Genomic DNA, 19,944 nt, shown 5'->3' with positions numbered 1-19,944 from the left:
AGCCATGCGTGAAGGTCAATTTATCGCCTAATGACGTTGAACAATGACAAGGGATTCAGCAGGACTCTGGTAGCATCTAGGAGCTTCTTCTTCATCGTCCTGTGAATTAGTTTTGCTTGTGGTGGAAATTTAGCGCACATTTAGTTTGATTTATTTGCAGAGGCACGAACTCGAAAATTAGGCCCTGTGCTGTCAATCAATAAGTTGTAGAAACTTAAATCGAAGTGAAAGTATATTATTTATTGAGGCTTCCAACAGAAAGAGGTTAGTGAATGAGGGATAAAGTAATATTATACATTTATTCGGGAAAATAAGTGGGATAAATATATGTAATATCATAAATAATAATTAAAGCAACAAGAAACCATCTTGCAAATTTCCTGAGCTCTCAGAATTGAGTACATAGTAACCATCATAGTTTCCTTTACATTTACTTACCTCAGATTATCTGGAGTATATTTAAGTTGTACAAAATTGCAATTATAATTGCATTTTCTTGGAATCTGATTTATTGTCTGAGCTGAGTTAGTTATCAATATTTAAATGCACAACCTGCCACGGCAACCCCACTGCAAAAACCTCGAAGCCAGCCAGCATTTTGTAGCCAAAATCCTATTTAAAGCCCTAATCCCAAACATGAGTGGGCGTAACCATAACCAAGTTAGCAAGCATCCTGGTTCCGGTTATAGAAATGCGGTTAAGCATTTCAGTTTCCTCTTCCTCCTTTGCTCCTCTCTTCTCCTCTCTTCTCTTTTCTAAAGGAATTCTGGCTTTTCAGCTCCAGTTTGTTTTTTTTTTTTTGTACCCCAAGAAGACCACCTGACGATGTTGTTGGTGATGAAGTCACCGGGGCCAGGATATATAGAATTCCAGGGGATCCCTGCATCCAGTTCCTTCTGGGAGCTGCCAAAAACAAATACACCAAACTGACAGAACAAACAGAGCGACCAACCAACAAAAAAAAAAATAAAATCAGAAGTAAAGAAGAAAATATCTAAAAAACACAAGAAAAGCTGGGAAAAAGAAAGAAAAACCGGGAAGGAAAAATTGAAAAGAGAAGGAACTTATTGCTCGGCAAAGCGTGAAATGTTTACGAGCGAGTGACGATGGCGACTCAAGTGCGCTAAAGGAATTTTCGGTGGGGGGAAAACTGAGTGGGGAAAGAGGCAGAGACTCTCGTAAAAAAGAATTCTCTGTGTAAATATACATATACATAGAAATATATATATATATATAAGTGTGTGAGTGTGCAAATCTTAGACTTCCCGCACCGAATTTTCCCCCTTGGCTTCAATTGTAAAGAAAATGTTATTAAGGATTTTCTATTATATAACAAAAAGGCGCACTAAAAACACAGACACACATACATTCAACGCACTTGTTCCGTTATGAGAAAGTGTGTGTGGGTATATGTATGTGTGTGTGTGTGTGGAGGTGTGTCTTGTGTGTGTGTGTGTATTTTCTAGGCGCATTAAGCACTTGACATATACACGCTGTGGACTTGCATCCATCTCCTGTCGCCCTTTGCATCTTTTTGTTAGAAAAGGTGGCAGATTTTATACTCTAACTTAATAAAAATATAAAAAAAATATACAAAATATATAAAATATAGTGTAATGTAAGAGAAAACCTTAAATAAATATCAGAAATAATAAGTTTTTGTGGAATTAAAAAAGGGTTCTTAATGCCTTATATATTTACATATTACGTATACGTCAAGGAGTCATAATTGTAACTAAAATTTTTATACTTTGACCTGAAAAAAATATTTAAATATATTTAAAATATATATAAATATAAGGTACTGTGAGTAAAACCTTTTAATAAAAACCTTAAAAATATATTTGTGTGAAAGAATTACAAATTAAAATATTACTCATACGACAAGGAATCCCAACTAAAACTAAGGATTTTTTTTTACATGACAAAAGAAAACTCTTTAATAAATACTTAAAAAATATAGTTTTGTCTAAGAAAAAAACCATATTATATATTATAAATCAAAATATTACTCATACGACAAGGAGTCCCATTTGTTACAAGTTTTATACTTTAACCTGAATTTTTTTTTTTAATATATTAGAAATATTAAAAATATGAGGTGTTATGGAAAAATCTTGAAATAAACACCATAAAATTTAGTTTTGTGACAGAAAAAGTCCTTATTATGCTTTATTAATAAAAATATTACTCATACGACAAGGGGTACCCATTGTGACTACAAATTTTATTTTAAAAAATTAGAAAAAATATTAATATATTTATTAATATATTTAATTTATTAATTATTGGGAAGGATAATCTTTAATCAAATACCATTACAAATATTTTTTTGTGCCCAAAAAAGGATTTTTTTTTATTTTGGCAATACATATTACACATACGTCTAGGAGTCCCTAAATAAGTAGAAGTTTTATACTTTTATCTTAGGGATAGGTATAAATATATTTAATATAAAGTCTTGAGAGGGATAATCTTAAATATTATTTAATAATTATTAATATTTAATCAAGAATAATTACGTATACGACCAGTGTTCCCAAAGTTAAACAGTAACCCTAAGAAAAAGTATAAATATATTTAATATAAGGTTTTGAGAGGGATAACCTTAAATAAATACCATAAAAAATATAGTGTTGTGATCACAAAAATAATTAATATTTAATCAAGAAATATTACGTATACGACTAGAAGTCCGAAATTGTAAAAAGATGTCATAGTTCAGTTATGCAATTGTTTATATTAAACAGAAGCTACCTTTTGAGTAGCTAATACTTATGATTAATAACATTTTGAGAAGTTTATATTTATTAATATGAATATTTAGTGCATATTTTAGTCGTGGTTTTTCCAGGGTTCTTTTCTCTTGCAGCTCGCTTTTCATTTTGGGGCCCCAGCATTAGACGGGTTTTCATCTACTTAGTTTTCAATGCCTCTTCGCCTTTTCCCTTTACTGCTGCTGTGTGTGTGTATGGGTGTGTGCGGGTGTGTGTGTGTCGTCAGTCAAAATGTTGACAAGTCGATGACGGTTCCTTTGAGTGTGTGCGAGTGGGTGTGCATCTCTGGTTGTGTGTGTGTGCAGTGTGTGTGTGCTTTGCTTTTCCGCTCAAGGTTCAGCTGCGAACATTAGTCAAGTCAACCCAAAATGAGCGACCAAAAGTGGCGCAGTCAAGCAAAAAGGCTCTCGTTGCAATGACTGAATGAATGAATGAGCGGCTGACTGAGCGAGTGAATGCGAGTCCAAATGAATGTCGCGTCTAGCGACTGATTGAATGACAGACTGACGTCATGACGAACTGACTCTCTCTTCTTGAAGGAATGGCCCAAAAGGAGCTGCATCAGGAGCAAAAGCAGCAGCTTGAATGCATATTTCTTCGTTTTAAATTCAAGTTCCTCCCCCCCACTTCCTTCCCGACTTATTTCATTTTACCTCGCGATTTCCACATTTTTCACCCTGCATCCTCCTTTTGTCACACTCCTGAGGAATGTGCCTGAAGCTATTGCACAGTGGGAAATTATGGGGAAAATATTATGAAAACAAGAAGGGAAATTAGGGAAGGGAAATATTCACATATCTTGAATCGATATTTATCGATGTTTTCGAAATTTGCAAAGTTTAAAAATCGCATAACTCAGCCAAAAATGCATTAATTTTCATTGGGCAAGCTTTCCCATGTTAGTTTTTTGTAGATTAAAAAATCTATATACTAAATTTTAAATTTTGGAAACTTCAATTTTTTGACTAAATTTTCTGACAACATTTTAATGATTAATTGGCCATAAAATTTTGAAAAAATTTAAAATTTCTATTTCTTGTTCAGAAATAGCTAATTCGACTCAGTTTTTAATGCTGATCAAGAATATATATGATTTATGGGGTCGGAAATGACTCTTTCACTTTCTTTTAAGCTTCTGACTGCAGGTGCAATACCATTTTTTAATCAATATTAACTATATGTTTATATGCAAATTTTATTAACTAATCAAAATTTAAAAATCTCATAACTAAGCCAAAAAAGCTTTAAATTTAATTCGGCAAGCTTTCTCATGTTCGTTTTTTGTAGATTAATAAATCTGCTTACTAAATTTAAAATTTTGGAAACTTCAATTTTTTGGCAAATTTTTTGAGGAAATGTTTTTAATTAACTGATTTAAAAATATAAGAAATATTAAAATTTTCATTTTTTGTTCAGAAATGGCTAGATTGACTCTGTTTTTAATGCTGATCAAGAATATATATGATTTGTGGGGTCGGAAATGATTTCTTCCCTATGTTTTAAGCTTCTGACTAAAATTATAATATATAATTTTAATAAAAATCGATAGGTTATCGATAACCTTACCTTGAGGCACTGTGGAACTCTTTCCTCCCACTACTTTAGATGAATACCTGTCACAATGGCCTGACTCCTGTTCATAAACATGTTTCTCCTTATATTATTATTATATTTTCATCTAGGGTTATTATTATTATTATTTTTTTGTTGTTCACTCTGGTGTGTGTGTGTGTGTTGTTTTTTTTTTCTCTTTTATAATATACAGCAATGCTGTACTTTGACTTTAACAATGTCAGCCATTTTGTCCTTTTGTGACGCCCTCGTGCAAGGAGAGGCCAAACAAAATGCAATGTGAACATAAATACCATGACTGACACGGGTAGGTGGGAAAAATGGAAAATAGAAAATGGAAAATGGGGTGATGGGGGGGTAGGATTCTGGCAGGGATCCTGCTTGAATCGTGGGTGACAGCTTGCCGCGATTTGCCAAAGGGGCTTAGTGAGGGTGTGCTTCTGCTTCTGCTTCTGCAATCTGCTGCAATCTTCTCGCGCAATTCGTCCTTCTGTCCTCGAGTCGATTCATCTTGCCAAGGAGAAAAAAAATACAAAAAGAAAATAGAAAAAAAACTATACAAAAAAATGTGCATGCCTTCGTTACGCATTCTTTAATTGAATATTTATCTTGGCGGCTGAAGGAGCTCTAATGTGCAGTGAAAGAAATGGGGTTTTACATTGGAAATATAACTCTTTTCCAGAGTAATATGAAAAGAAAACTAAAAGGGATCTAGGAAAATTGTAGGTGAAAAAACTAGGATATTTCAACTACTAAATCTTTAAATGTTTGGCTTATTATTTAAGCTTTTAACTTTGTTAAGATTTATTTAAGCCTGTTAATTTTTATGTATAATCCCAGGTGTACTTAATCTTGCTTGCCCTTTATCTAGGACCTTTGCCTGTGTTTCGTTTTCTTTTTCCTAGTTTTTTGTTTTTTTGAAGATACAAAGATAGTAAGATAGAGATACAAAACCCGATTCGACGCTGTCGCGTGTCCTTGTAATTGCAACTAGAGCGAATGCGGCGCGCGCCTTGTCATCCTTGTTTTTCCGGGCATCGGTTATGCGCATTGTTGTATGCCACTAAAGCCCCCAATGTCCCCGATATATGTGTGTGTGTGTGTATGTGTGGTGTGTGTGTGTGGATGGAAAACCACATCCTTATCCTTGCTGCATATGCAATGCATCTAAATTGCTTTCGAGTTCTGTTCCGCTTGGTTCAGTCCCATGTTTGTTTGCTTGTTGTTTGTCGCATCTGCTTTGGCTTTGAGATTTACAGCTTTTGTTGGAGCCCTCAATTCAGCATCTCTTGTGCCCTCATTTTAGCATCTTCCATTCAATTGCTTTTTCCACATTAGAGCCAGAGCAGAGCTCGCTCTTTAGTTTTTCCATGCATCCTCTTTTGCTTTGACATTTTAAATGTTATTTAATGGTCTTGGGAACTAGGAACTTGGCCACTGCTGCTGCAGCACCCACCATAAATTCATTATTATTATTTTCCTTGGAGTTCGAAGCGGTTTTACACTTGATTTATATTGGCACTTTGTGTGCAATTTATGGCCAAGAAGAAAACGTTGGCTTTATTGGTCATTTTGTCGACTTTTACCCGCACTTTCTGCCCATTGAGCGATTCAAGGTGGAAGATAATAATATGTCTCATATATGGCCTTGGCTATATATCTATCTGTCTACTTGATATATCAATTTTGTTTTATATGGGTTCTAAAGGATTTTGTCGATTTGAAATATATATTTCTAATGGTGTCGTTAATTAAGTTAGGTTTGTGGAAATGTTTTTGGGGAAAGTTTATGGGAACGTTTAATGCTGGCTTTAATAGTTATTATTATATTATTTATTGGACTTAAAGGATTTTACCAATATTTATTAGGGATTTTAGGTTTTTTTTTTATCGTTTGTCTTGCACTGATTAATATTTCTTAAGTCTAAGTTTTTTTCCTATCTTAATAAATATAGTTAAACACGTTATAATTTCATAACCTTTGTTTAACTTTAATTAAACTTTAATTACTATAAATAAACTTTTAAAAATTACCTAATAATCACCTCTTATTAAATTTTAATTTCATTTTAGAGTAGGTTTTATTAAGTAATTACTTAATTACTAATTACCATTTGATTTCTTAAACTCGGCTTAAGGCTTTCACTTAGCCTTTGTAACTATTTACCATTAACCTTGTTAGGCAAAACTTATTGACATAGCTTCAAGCATACTTCCTTTTACTTTGATAATTATTCAAAAGCTGAACTCACCCTACAGTTAACCCCTTAACCCCTTAACCCCTGGTGATACACCTCGTTTTTTCCCCCCTTTCCCTTTTCGGTGTTAATGTTTTTTTCCTATCGCCAGGTGAACACTCGCTTTTCCGCTTTTCCTTCGCTTCTCTTCTCTTGCTCGTATTTCTTGTCGCTTTTCCCCTATTTATCACAACTTTAATCTGTGACACGACTGTTGCGGTAACAACCCCCCTTAACCCCCACCTTAACCCCCTAAATCCCCGCCTAACAGCTGCTAAGCTTCACCCGCGGCGATTTCTCGCTGTGTATAATGAGTAACAACAAGCAGGAAAATGCGGGGAAATATCCAAGAAAAAGCGTTGCGACAAAAAATCCAACAACAGTAAATAATTAAAAAAAACAAGGAAAATAAAAAAAAAAAGTTTTACAAATTACCGAGGGTCCTTTCGGTTATCCTTGTCGCTGGAAACCCCCACAGAGAGCTCCCTTTTCAGCTCGCTTTGACTGTAATTAAATGATGTTTATTAAACGTTTCACCATTGTTTATCCCGGCAGGTTATTTCAATGAGACTTTGTTTTTTTTTTTTGCTGTTAAATAGAATAATGTTTAAAATTATATAAAATTTAAAAAAATAAAATTTTCGTTTGGGAAATAAATAAATTATAGGTACTTATTAGAGACAATAGTTTGCTAGATTAAAGAAAGAAGTTAAGCTTGAAGGTTTGGAAATAAGCCTTAAAAAATATTTATTATTATATTAAAAAATTGTGGTTTCTTAATTTGTATTTTAATATATCAAATATTTATTTTATATACTACAATATTTATTTATTTTATTAAAGAAAGTAGTTCATTTTAAAGGCTTGGAGATAAGCAGATAGTTTTATGGGCTACATCAAATATTTATTGTTATATTAATACGGTTTTTTGTTATTTTAATATTTATTTTATACATTTTAGTATTTATTTTATATATAACAGTATTTATTTTATATCTTTTAGTATTTATTTTATGTGTCTTAGTATTTATTTTATATGTTTTAGTATATATTTAAAAAAGAGACCAAATAATTCCTTTAATTCCAAGGAACTTTTTAAACACTCTTGACATTAAACTTTGGATACAAAAATAAACCAAATACTTAAAGAAATAATTACTAAATATTGCATATAAAATTTATAAAAATCTTTAAATAAAATTTTAAGTATTTCTAACCATGTTTCCTGATTTTTTACAATTTATTTTCAACTATTTCTGCATTTTGTTTGTGACTTTTGTTGCGCTTTTTGCATTGCCAGCAAAAACAAACCACTTAAAATGCTAAACGATGGCGAAAGCAAAAGCACAAACATTACCAAGATATAAGGACTAAAATTATGTATATAAAGTATGTATGGGATATCCTGCGAAAGAGGAGAAAGAGAGAGACTAAAAACAAAGCAGCAGGATAACACAGAAAACCACAAAAATGCTGCCTCCTTCTGCTTTTGATGCTGCTCCTTGCTGCTGCTGCTTTTGCCGTTGTTTAAGGGCGGTGTCACGCCCACACACATGACTTGCCGTTTGCCGTCAAAGGGTTAAGGTTTGGTATATTTCTTTCCCTTTTTTTGTTGTGTGTGTGTGAAGTTCAGAGGTCGGATTGGAGGTGGCAGATGGGTTGGTTTAGTGGAAAAGCGGCAAACACATCCGCTTGCCCTTGCGGCATATCCTGCAGTTTCCTTCCTCCTTGGTCGCCGCTTTTGACGAGTTTCGCCTTCCGCTTCCCCCCACCGCCCCCCCTGGATTTTTCCCGAGTTTCCCCACCTGTCAGTTTATCTAACACGCACTCCAGGCTAAAGAGCAACGGAAGGATCAAGGGACGGAGGCGGCCAAGTGCCAGGCGAAAGGGAAAAGCATAACAACAACAACAACCAAGACAAAAAAAAAAAAGAAACGTAAATTAACAAAACCTGTCGCCAATCATGAGCGAGTGTGTGTGTGTGTTTGGGAAAACGGAAACCCTGATGGGAAGGTTTTTTGGCCAGAAAACGGCTTACAACATGGCTAAACTCAAGCTGAAAACACGCTTCCCAAAAAGCATCAAAATACACTTTCCATTTGACAGGGACTCTAGGATTTTCTTGTAACGATGATGATGATAGTGCACAAAATAAATAACTAATGAATGTTGGAAGATGGGGAAAAAACCAACCAGTTTGCAGACAAACTTTTGCAACACAAATAAGGTTATCAAAGAAATTATATTTGTTTGGCCAAGAGACTTGAATAAATTTTGTTATTAATATGATTGTACCTATTTTCTATTTCTTTTCTATTTAAAATGGTTTAAAAACCAGATAAAAATATCGATAAAATATCGAGAATATATCGAACAAATTGTTATTTTATTTACTGTTGAAAGGCAGTTAATTTTGTTCGATAACTAAGTGTTTTTTTGCAGTTCTTTACTTTTATATATAAAATAGTATATAATATACATATATATAATAATATAATACTAAATCATGTTTTTTTTTTGCATTTATTTATTTATTATTTATTATTAAAAGGCAGTTAATTTCGTTCGTTTTGCTTTTATTTACTTTTATATATCAAACAATACATAATATTTATATAATATTCTTTTTTTTGCAAAATGTATATATATTTTTCTTTTTTACTAGTTTTGTATTTAAAATATGTAATATAGAAAATTAACACTTATTTTTAGCTCTAACTAAAGCACTATTTAGGGACTTCGACTCCTGGAAAAGCCAGTTGTTTTTCTCTGTACTTTTCCTTGGTACCTTTGACTCCTGAAAAATACAGCCGTTTCCCCTTCTGTACTTTTTCTGGGTACCCTTTTTTTTTGTTAGGAAAATACACACGAAAAATAAGCAACAGGAACAACGGCAAGGACTAAACTCTCCTGTGGCGTGACTCTGTGTATGCGTGTCTGTTTTGAGAAGAAAATAAGAAAAGTTGAGGGGGAAGGCGAGGAAAATTAGTTTAGGGCAGCGAGGCGCATTTTTCAGATTCATAAACTGGCGGGGTGTGTGTGTGTGGGAGTGGGAGTGTTCGTGTGTGAGTGTGCTTATGCCGGGGCGCAAGTGTGTGTTAATTTCAAGTTGACTCCTCGTTTCACTCGTTTAATTGGCCTGACTGACACTAAACACACACACACACAGAGGGACAAAAACCCACACGAAATGAAGTTCATGCTTATGAATTAATGACACAAAAAAAAAAAAATGCCATAAGGTGAAAGGTAAACCAAAATGGCAGACTTTCAAGGATTTTCCCCATTCGGGGTTCATTGAACTTCCCCCCGACACACACACTGGCACTCAAATACTCATATTACATGTATCCATTTTGGCTTGACAAATTTCAATTAATTAACTCATTTCATATTCATCTTCATTAGCCCCCAAAGTGCAATGAAACCGTTCAATTATATCAATTCAATAATTTATGAAGCAGTAGCAGCAGCAGCAACAGCAGGGTTTCTAATCGAAATTACTAATTGCAATACATGGCATTTGGAAAAATATATATATCTACCTAATTTATATGAAATATAAACTCAAGTGTGCTAAAAGCCACCTCTGACAGGACACCAAAAGATTCAATTTGGGGAATATTTCTCTGATTAATGTCAAGGAAGTTTCGTAGTTTTCCTTTAATTGAATTTAATCTCTAGGTGCAACATAAAAGCTGCTAGTTAGGTGAATTGTAGTGGAAAATATTCACTTAATTAATAGAGAAGTCAGCAGGCTGTTCATTGTAAAATTTTAATTAAAAGATAAAGGATTTTCCAGGATTTATTCCACATTTTGCTTGATTAATACCAAGAAAATTGATTAACAAGTTTAATAAGTATCTTCTTAGATTTATTATATGTTTATTAAAGTATTATTTAATATATTTAAATGCATTTGTTTTTGATCATATTTTCACATTACAAATCCTTTGAGATCAACGTATAATATTTACAGACTACACTTAATTTATTCATTGCAAATACTGATACAATTTTTATTTTTATATGATATTTGTGAAGCATAAATTGTAAGAAAACAGAGAAAAAGTATTTCCCGTTTGATGATGGCAAGTCAAAAGGTGATAATTTCATTTACAATCGCATGTGTCGCCCACACACTTTATATGGCACATATACCTACATATATATATCCCTACATAATATATACACTTGTTTACTTTGCCGACGTCAATTTATTGATACCCACCAAAAGCGAAAAAAATAACCCTCCGAAATTGAGGAAAAAATTCGAGGAAAGCCAAACGTAGCCATAAAAATGAAACTGAAAATGAAGGAAAAATTGGGTGCTGTGGAAAGGGGAATTTTTGAGTTTTGGTAACTGGAAAGTTAAGGCATTTGTCAACACAACTCTTGTGTAATTTTTGTGAGTTTTTTTTTAACTTGCTTTTAGCGGGGCTTTCTTTTTATTTTTTTTATAGGCAAAGGGCGAAAAAATAGGTACCCCACGGCGTATACGTAATGTTGCAATATTACGTATACGCCATGGTGTTCGCCTTTGATGTTTGTTTAACAAAAATTACACCTAAAAATATATAAATAAATTTAGAAAAATATGGATTAAAATTAAAACAAATCCAAAGAGTGTTGCCTAATATTTGTAGAGCCAAAAATGGTTAGTAAGACTTTAAAATAAGATTTTATTAAAAACCATTTTGAATATTTTATATGATATTTTATATAATATTTCAAATACAATATGAATTATAATAACTATTTAATATCAAATTTATTAATACTTAAATATAAATTATAAATACAAACAGTACTTTTTAGTACCTTAAAGGTAACCTAAATATTTGTTGTTTGTGATTTTTTGACACTTCTTTTGTTGTTTTGTTTCTCTTTTTTATAGTTCTTGATTTTATTTACTATTTACTTGGCTGTGGGTGTCGAGGGTTAAGTCGGTAAAAATGCCAGGACACGCTTATCCTTTGCTCTACCTCAAGTTCCTTCTTAGCCTTTTTTTTTTTAGCCCCCCTCTTATATCCTTTTGGCCAACTTGTGTGCTCTCGTTACGGACGATAGGAGCACAGAACGCGTAAAGCGTAAACTACAAATTGTTTTGTAGTTGCCTCAAATGTTACTTGTTCTTTTCTTTTTATTTTTATTTTTTTTGTTGGCCAAGAGCGCAACAGCAATTGGCTTCTTTTTATTGGCATTTATGGGGGGGAGAGAGAGAAAAAGCAGCTGAGGCAGGTGTAGTAGAACTTGCCACCCATCGATTGGGGCAACTTCGTTACGCTCTTTTTATTTTTATACTCATTTTTATTTCGTTTCATACAAGGCTTCCTTTTTTTTTTTATTTTTTCTGTTCCTTTTTATACACTCGCACACTCGCACACACACTCCGGCGGCTGGCATTTATTTGACCTGGCCATGTGGGTGTTTGCTCACGTAATTCCCTAATTAAATACTTAAATTGTAATTGCTTTCGAACGTTTCGACGAGACGACAGTAGCAGCAGCAGGACCTCTGTGTCCTGTCTGTCATTAAACCGAACATATAGACATGTCTATATAAAATATATACACTCAACTTAACTCGCTGTGTGTCTGTGTGTGTGTCAATTGAAAAGGAATCAAGGTGTGTGTCTGCTGGCTTTGCAGGGGTCCTTGCAAAAAAAGAAGGAGGAAAATCAACGTAACTAAAAGATGTGTCCACATCCTCGTCCTTTCAATTTCAGTTTCAATTCAATTTTGTCTGAATAATTCATCATGACCACGACATGACAGCACATCACATCACATCACATCACATCTCGTCTTCTCGCTTTCCAAAACCAAATCGAATCAACTTTAATTGAATGAAAACAAATCATGCCAATCATATATTGATTCTAATCCAATTAAATTAAATTAAAATATATGTATATATTTCCAAATAGACATCCAAGGATGATTTTAAACGTTGCCAAATCTAACTAAATCGTTTAGAATTTGGCAATTTAGGAGACATTTTAGCAGCTTTTTATTGTGATTTTAATAAAATGTGATTAGTTATTATAAATTCTTAAATGGGATTTGCTTGGGACTTAATTAAATTTGTAGTAATTTAAATAAACGTGAGATTTAAGTGGTATTAAATTAAGTTAGTTAAAGCTATTATAGCAGTTGTATTGCCAAAAGAGCTTAGCTGTATTTCTTAATATATATTATAGGATTTTAGCTCTCAGTATCCTTAATATATGTAAATTTTCTTAAGTAGTTAATTTAAACCTTTTGTTGCTGAATTGGAAGTTGAGAATTTTATTAGAATTCGTTTACTTTAATGATGGTTCTCCTAAACATGTTATTAAAAGATTGCTGCTTAATCAAAGGAAGCATAGGTTAGACCTATTTAAATAAAATATTTTCTAAAACATTTGCTTATTGCAATTGCTTCTTGTAATTAGCCAGAAGTTTCTCTGAGCTGTTTGAACCTGATCTAAAGTCAACTGAGGCCAAGGAAGTAGCTCTAGTGAGTAACTACCTTATTCGCTGGCTCGTTAAGCCATATAAGTCAACGCTTTAATTTTAATTGCAGCGACTAAGCTTACACTAGCGCCTCTGTTGACCCATCGCACACACACACACACACACACACAGAAAACATCCTTAACATTCTTCCTGTCCCTGCTCCTTGAACCCTCCACTCTCCTAGTGCATCCTGTGGCCCCCAGGTTTTTTTTTTATGTGCTTTTAAGTGCGCAATTAAAGGTCAATTGCCGGGTTGCCCAGGCTGGACAGCTGCACAGCTCATGCTGAAGTAGCCTCCATAAAACAGGCAAAGAAAATAAGAAAGACATTTAACATTATTGCTTTAAATACAACAACAAAAAAAAAAAAGAGGGGAGGACTTTAAGAAATATATAACTTTCACTTTTATGCAGCCCAAGTAGGCCTTTCCTAAAATGTCTTAAATGCCAATAAAATAGTTTGATAAGCAATTAGAAATTCCCAGTTGAAACACACCACCATTCGATCGCCTCTACTCCAACCGAGAGCTTGATTCGTAACTTCCATCAGAATTTCGATTCGATTTCAAGCTGGAGAATAAACGGGATAAGTATTTGGTCGCCTATAAGGCCGGTCGCATGATCCTCTCGGACAAGACCATTGAGCCGGATGAACGTAAAGGATTGCTATATCTTCGACGCTCTCCGATCGATGATCATGTCCATGTCTATTGGATGGACCGGCGTTCGGGTTCCGTTGAATTGGACATTTCGGCGGCACCATTGGGCCATTTGGAATTCCAACGCGTCGAGGCCTGTATGACAGGACGAGTGTATGTCCTACGATTTTGCCATTCAACGCAGCGTCATTACTTTTGGATGCAGGAACCGGATATGAAACAAGACAGAGAGATATGTCGTCGCATCAATGCACTCTTGCTGGACAATGAGCAAAGTGATGAAGCGGATAGAACATCAGCCAATGATGGTGATGTAGATACTGTGGTCTCAAGTTGCACGACTCGTGATCTACATTGGCCACGCCGTGGTGGTGGTAACGAAAATTTGGCCATACTCGAGGAGGTGCGTCAAATATTCGCTAAGGCTCTGGCAGAATCAGATCCACCATGTTGTCGCCAAACTGTTCAGAGTCGGGTACATTTGCCCCTCTCCGAGGAAGAGATCAGTGAATCAGGATTGGAGGAGGAAGAAGCCAGAGTATTGGCGGGAATTCCTATTTCGGGCATCATTCAAACGCCAATGTCAATGACAACAACGATGACCACCACCATGGCCAAGATGATGACAACAACGACAATGACAACAACGACAACGATGTCACCCACAATGCGAAAGATGAGAATGAGAATGAGGATGAGGATGCCACCCATGGTTGACTTGGCAGAGGGATTGCGTTTCTATGGCACCGAAGCTGTGGAAAATCTCTTGATGTCACCGAATCGGCGTCAAGAACTAATGGCTTTTATGCCATCCCGTGATCCTGACGATGTCGAGGAGACCAATGAGAGTGGACTTATTCGTGAATATCTACGTTCACCGCATTTCCAGAGAGCTTTGTCGCACTTCTCCTATGCGCTGAGCTGTGGTACTCTGAGATTGATCCTGGGACCACTACTCCTTGGACAGGATGACAATGAAGCTCTGGAGGCTGCCCAGGATGGTGATATCGAGCGTTTTCTACGTGCCCTGCATCGGAATGAGAATGAATGAATGAGATTCGAGCTTAGTATACCATAAATAAGTCACAAAATACAATAAATACAAGACAAGTCTCAAAAAAAATACAAGTAGTTTGAGTAGAGAAAAAAAAAACCATACAAAATGCAATAACTGCTTGACTCTATCGCCTCGTCTCCCGTCTCCAGTTACGAAGATAAATGAGATGCCATAAGTTAGACGACAACTTGCACAACTTGCACCAGACAAAGACCGAAGCGGATAAAAGTGTGCGATGCAGAAAAGAACCCACTAAAAATTGATATAAAATACACCAAATATAAAAAAAGTTCAAAAAGAAGTTTACAAAAAAATAAAAAAAAAATAAAACGAGTGACAGGGGAACAAAAATACGGAAGAAGAACGACGATGAAAACAAAAGAGGGAAATTTCTCAAATAAAAAATAGTAGCAATAGTTGTAAACGTTGCTGCCTTTTGCTCCACAGGGGAGTACTTAGGATAGGGTTGAGATGCAGGACGCAGGATTCGCTCAGTTCCTTGAGAGTTTAAGAGTTCTGGCCTGTGCGACAGCAGTTTCTTTTTTTGCCTTTGCCTTTGCCTCATTTGTATGGCGCCAGATCCGGGGTCCTCTTCTAGCCAGCCTCTGGTTTATCCTTCTCCTTTCCAAAAAAGGGGGAAAACTTTTTCCACGTTGTTTTAATGAAACTAAGTGAGCGGCAAAATGGTGGACCTACTGGGGAGAAAAGAGAAGCTTTTAGCTTTTGGTCAAAAAAAAAAATAGAAGATAAAGCATTCGAAAGGCTGCCAAGCTGCATTTTTCCATTCTTGGCATACGAAGTGCACAAACTAAAGCAAGGAAAAACTAAAGAAAATGCTTCGAAAAGTTGTTGCATTATGTCAAACTTGGACAATGGCTTCTAGGGTGACATAAACAGGGGGCGAGAAAAAAAAAATCAACACTCAGCAACAATAGCATTAAATAGTGACAAAAAGCAAATTTGTCGATTTGTTAGTGTCCTTTTTTTTCCTGCTTTGTTGGGCTCTCTTGAAGTGTTTTGTTTACGTATTAAGTGTGACCAGCTTTCGGATGGAAGTTCTTGAGTTTCTAGTGTGGCTGTATTTTATTTGCAATGCGAAAGTACTTGTATTTGTTTTTCATTTTTAGTTAATTCCCTCGATAGCTTCACTTTTTATACCCAGGCTATTATAAATTCAGTCAGAAGTAGAAGCAGTAAATAACTATGATCAATAATTTACTGTGATCAGTAAGTAACTCTGAACAGTAATTAATTAAGTATCTATGACCAATAAGTAACTCAGATCAGTAAGTATTTATGACCACTAAGTATGTATCTATGATCAGTTACTAACTTTGAACACTAATAAACAATGACTTGCAACTTTTGTAACACAACACATATCTGAGACTTGGCCGGCAGCAGTCACTTCGTTCCGGGGAGGTTAGAACATGTTGGGAATCATAAGCACAGATGTGCGAGATTTGTTTCGAAACGAAGAGCAAGCTATTTGGATGAAACTATGGATTTATTCTTCTATATAATTTTACTAATATATAAGTCAGAGCAGGGCGAATCGGTGGACTATATATATACATATATATAGCTGCTATAGGAACAATAGGAAAATTTTAAGGAAAAAATTTATTACAGATTTTCATCAAATTTAATAAGTAGTTATTATATATTAATCTATAATTATGTGTAAAATTTGATGGAAATCGGATTACTATATCTTATAGCTCCCATATAAACGATTGTTAAAAATAGAGGAAAATTGAAATCGATAAATGTTAAACTGTAAATATTATATAATATGCTATATAGTTACTCGTTTTATTCACTTTATCCTATCTTATTAAGTGTGACCAGAATATATTTAAGTTCTTGTAAGTGTGACTGTGCTATGTATTATATTTAATTTTTACCTACTTGCTTAAAGTACTTGCTTATTCAGATGCATTTTCATATATTTAAATACTTAAAGCCTTGCATGCAAGTGGCTTTATTATTGCCCCAAGGAAATTTAATTCTGTGCAACTTACTAACAAGCACTTCTCTGCAATTCTCTTTAATTTTATTTCACTTGCCACGAGGAACTCGCCACATTACGCAACTAAAACTAATAATGCTCCAAGCTCTTGCCCTTTTCCGACAAGGAGGGATCCACATTAAACTTAATGGTAAATGGCATTGCAGAGAATTGCCATAAAAATTACTTAAAACCCAACCAACAAGCAGCTTAAATATGCCGCTTATTGATGTTCTCCACAGCCAAGCCAAATGCAATAATAGTTAAGAGCAAAAGGGGTGTGTGTGTGTGTGTGTGCAACTAGCTCTCTTTAGCCGCTTTTCCAGCTACCAAACTCCATTTCCACTTCCATTTCCATGTCCCTTTTTTTTCTGTTGCCTCGTCTCTCTCTGTTGCTATGCGTGTTGCATACTAATTTCAAAAATTTGCCATTACATTTGTACTTCGCACTGTGTGCTCCTCCATGCTACTCGTTTTCAGCCATTTTCCTCCTTCATTCATTTCCCTTTGCACCCGTCGTCATCCAGGATTTTCCTGGTCCACAGTTTGTCGGTTTGCTGCCATCTTGAATTAAGCAAAATACACACACAAGAGGAGTGTTTCTGTTTTTAGGTGCTTGATGATTATCAAGCTACCAGAAAACTAAAGCTGGGAACTGAAACCGAAACTAAAAACGAAAATTTGAAGGAAATGCGGGAAATTCCTGGGTTAATTCACACACGAAACTGTTGGAATTTTTGCTGTAGTCAAAGGTGAAGCCAAGGCATTTTTGGCATCAGACTTTGCTAACAAATAGCAGACAGCATTTGTGTGTGCTCAAAGTGAATTTTCATTTTCAAGTTAAAATGTAAATAAAAGTTAACCAAGCGTTTTTGCAGTTATTTGCCACCTCATGGAAAATCAAAGCCAATTAGTCAGTTTATAATCTGGAAATTCTTCAAAAAAGGCATTTATTCAACTTGTTATTTGTTTTTTGTCTTTATACATGTTATTTATATAATGTTTTGTTCTTCTTTAAATAAATGTAGATATAAATTTCTATTGTTAACTTTTGTTTTGACACTGCCTTTTGGGTTAATTGGAATTTATTTCACTTTGCAAAAGCATTTGATTAAGTTGATTGCACAATTTTGTGTAATACCACTGTGTTCTCTGTGCTCAATGGGGCCTTCTAATGAGGATTTCTTTGAAGCGCCTCGAGGCAAAGTCGAAAACTTTAAGCACGTGTCATAATTGTCAATGCCAGAACGCTTAAGGAAATACAACATATATATATATATATACATATATATAGAGAGATTTAGGACTGATATCTGTGTGTGTGTGTGGAGTGTGCTCTGCGGCAAACGGAAGTCACACAGACAGAGATAGAGAAAACGCTAGAGAGAGAGATGGATAGATAGAGAGGCATTTGACATTGACCAAACATTGCCGCATTAAGGAAACGCACTGGCCTCAAGCATATCCTTAACAGCAGACAAGGATATAGAGGGAGAGGTGCTTAAACATTTCCTTTAAACAATAATTATTTTCTATATAATATAGGGAAGATAATTGTAAAGTTTTTAGTTTAATTTTATATATATTTCCTCTTGCGATTTAATATCTTTCAAGGCGTATCATATGGTTCTTCTATATAAAATATTATATTATGATTCTACTCAGAAGCTTATAATGATGTGAAGGAAACATTTGCGACCCTATAAATCATATATATTCTTAATCAGCATCAACAGGAGAATCGATCTAACCATCTCCTGGAAGAAAAAATATTTCAAAATTTTTTTTTCAATTTTTTTAAGGTGTAAAATCATAAAAATTGACTTAAAAAATTGATAAAAATTTTAATTTTTCTAAATTTTAAATTAAGTATGCAGATTTATAAACCTATTAAAACTAACATAAAACAACTTTCCGAATTAAAATTAATGCATTTTTGGCTTAGTTATGATATTTTAAAATTTAAAATTTTATGAAAAAATTGCCAAATAAATATTAAACCATTATTATTTTTTTTTTTTATACCAATATAATAATAATTTAAATATTTTTAAGCCAAACAAACTACTGGGTATCTCTGGCTCAATCTTTCTTTCTTAAAATATATTACCATAAGTACGCAATGACTTCTAAAATGACGCCAGACCTTAGAAAAGTTTCCAAAAAAAAAGGAAATTTTAACTATATATATATATAGCGAGAGGACCAGCGACAGTCTGGCTGGAGTTTTCCCCTAACCAGCTTTTCCCTAGCAGCTTTTCCCAACCGTATTTAGTCACTGGCCTAGTTCGCATTGAAGCCGCAGTCCATGAGACAATAACTCATGAAATGCGGCGCAGGGCAAACGGAAACCGAATAAAAATCAAATAATAGCGTAAAAGCTTTCCCCTTAAAAGAAAAAAAAAAATAAAATTGGGGAATGGGCATACAGGAGACTGTTTGGGAAAAACTGAGGAAAAACCCATTCCAGGGACAACAATAAAATGTCGCCATCGAGCTTTGTTCGCACTGCCAAACCTGAAAAAAAGTTAACCCAGTTGCAGGGAAAAAGCAATGAATAAATTTTCCAAGCTGAAGCTGGCAAAACTTTCGGCAGCACCCAAAAGTCAAATTAAAAAAAAATAGGGGACATATAACAAAAAAAAAGGAAATCAAAAATAAAAAATAAAAAATGAAAAACCAAAAACACCTCAGAAATAAAGGTGCAACGCAAGCAACAATTGAAAAAGTGTTGGAAATGATTATTGATTTGGTTGCAACGGTTGTAAATAAAAAAGAAAGAGAGCTTAAGGAAATATTTTAAATTTCGAATATTAATTTCTATTTTGTATATTTATTTATTTATTATATACTTCACAATATTATTTATAATTTTTATTCATATTCATATCATTAATTTAAGAATGACAATGAAAATGTGATTAAAATTATTCTCGAATGGGTTTCTCAGTCGCCACTTAAATAAAGAAATGATGAGAAAGTTTTAGGATATTTAAGGATATTTTTAATTTGTGATAATAATAACAATAACATAAAGATATCAGAAGAAAAGTAAACCTTTTCAAGCAAAAATAATGACAGTGTTGAAAATTAAAAAGGGTTTACGATTGGCATATTAATTATTATTAAAAT

The 19,944-nt window shown here is 34.2% G+C and overlaps 2 protein-coding genes across 12 annotated transcripts in view; both read left to right on the top strand.

Moving 5' to 3' along the window:
- rg (A kinase anchor protein rugose) overlaps positions 1-19,944 on the top strand; it is a 235,809-nt gene that overhangs the window by 47,264 nt on the left and 168,601 nt on the right. The window lies entirely within an intron of this gene.
- Positions 9,843-19,458, top strand: Rpn13R (Regulatory particle non-ATPase 13-related). The gene has a single exon (XM_086835504.1). It carries the CDS (start codon positions 13,704-13,706, stop codon positions 14,793-14,795), a length of 1,092 nt encoding a protein of 363 aa, XP_086691630.1. The 5' UTR covers positions 9,843-13,703; the 3' UTR covers positions 14,796-19,458.

This window comes from Drosophila serrata, unplaced genomic scaffold, assembly GCF_035046125.1.
Source record: "Drosophila serrata isolate PLE 108 unplaced genomic scaffold, ASM3504612v1 contig_276, whole genome shotgun sequence".
NCBI classification, from domain to species: Eukaryota; Metazoa; Arthropoda; class Insecta; order Diptera; family Drosophilidae; genus Drosophila; species Drosophila serrata.
This window is presented reverse-complemented; position numbering and strand designations above follow the sequence as displayed.

Excerpts from the sequence above, each read along its gene's own strand:
- Rpn13R (XM_086835504.1), top strand. The coding sequence starts at position 13,704 with ATGATCCTCTCGGACAAGACCATTGAGCCGGATGAACGTAAAGGATTG.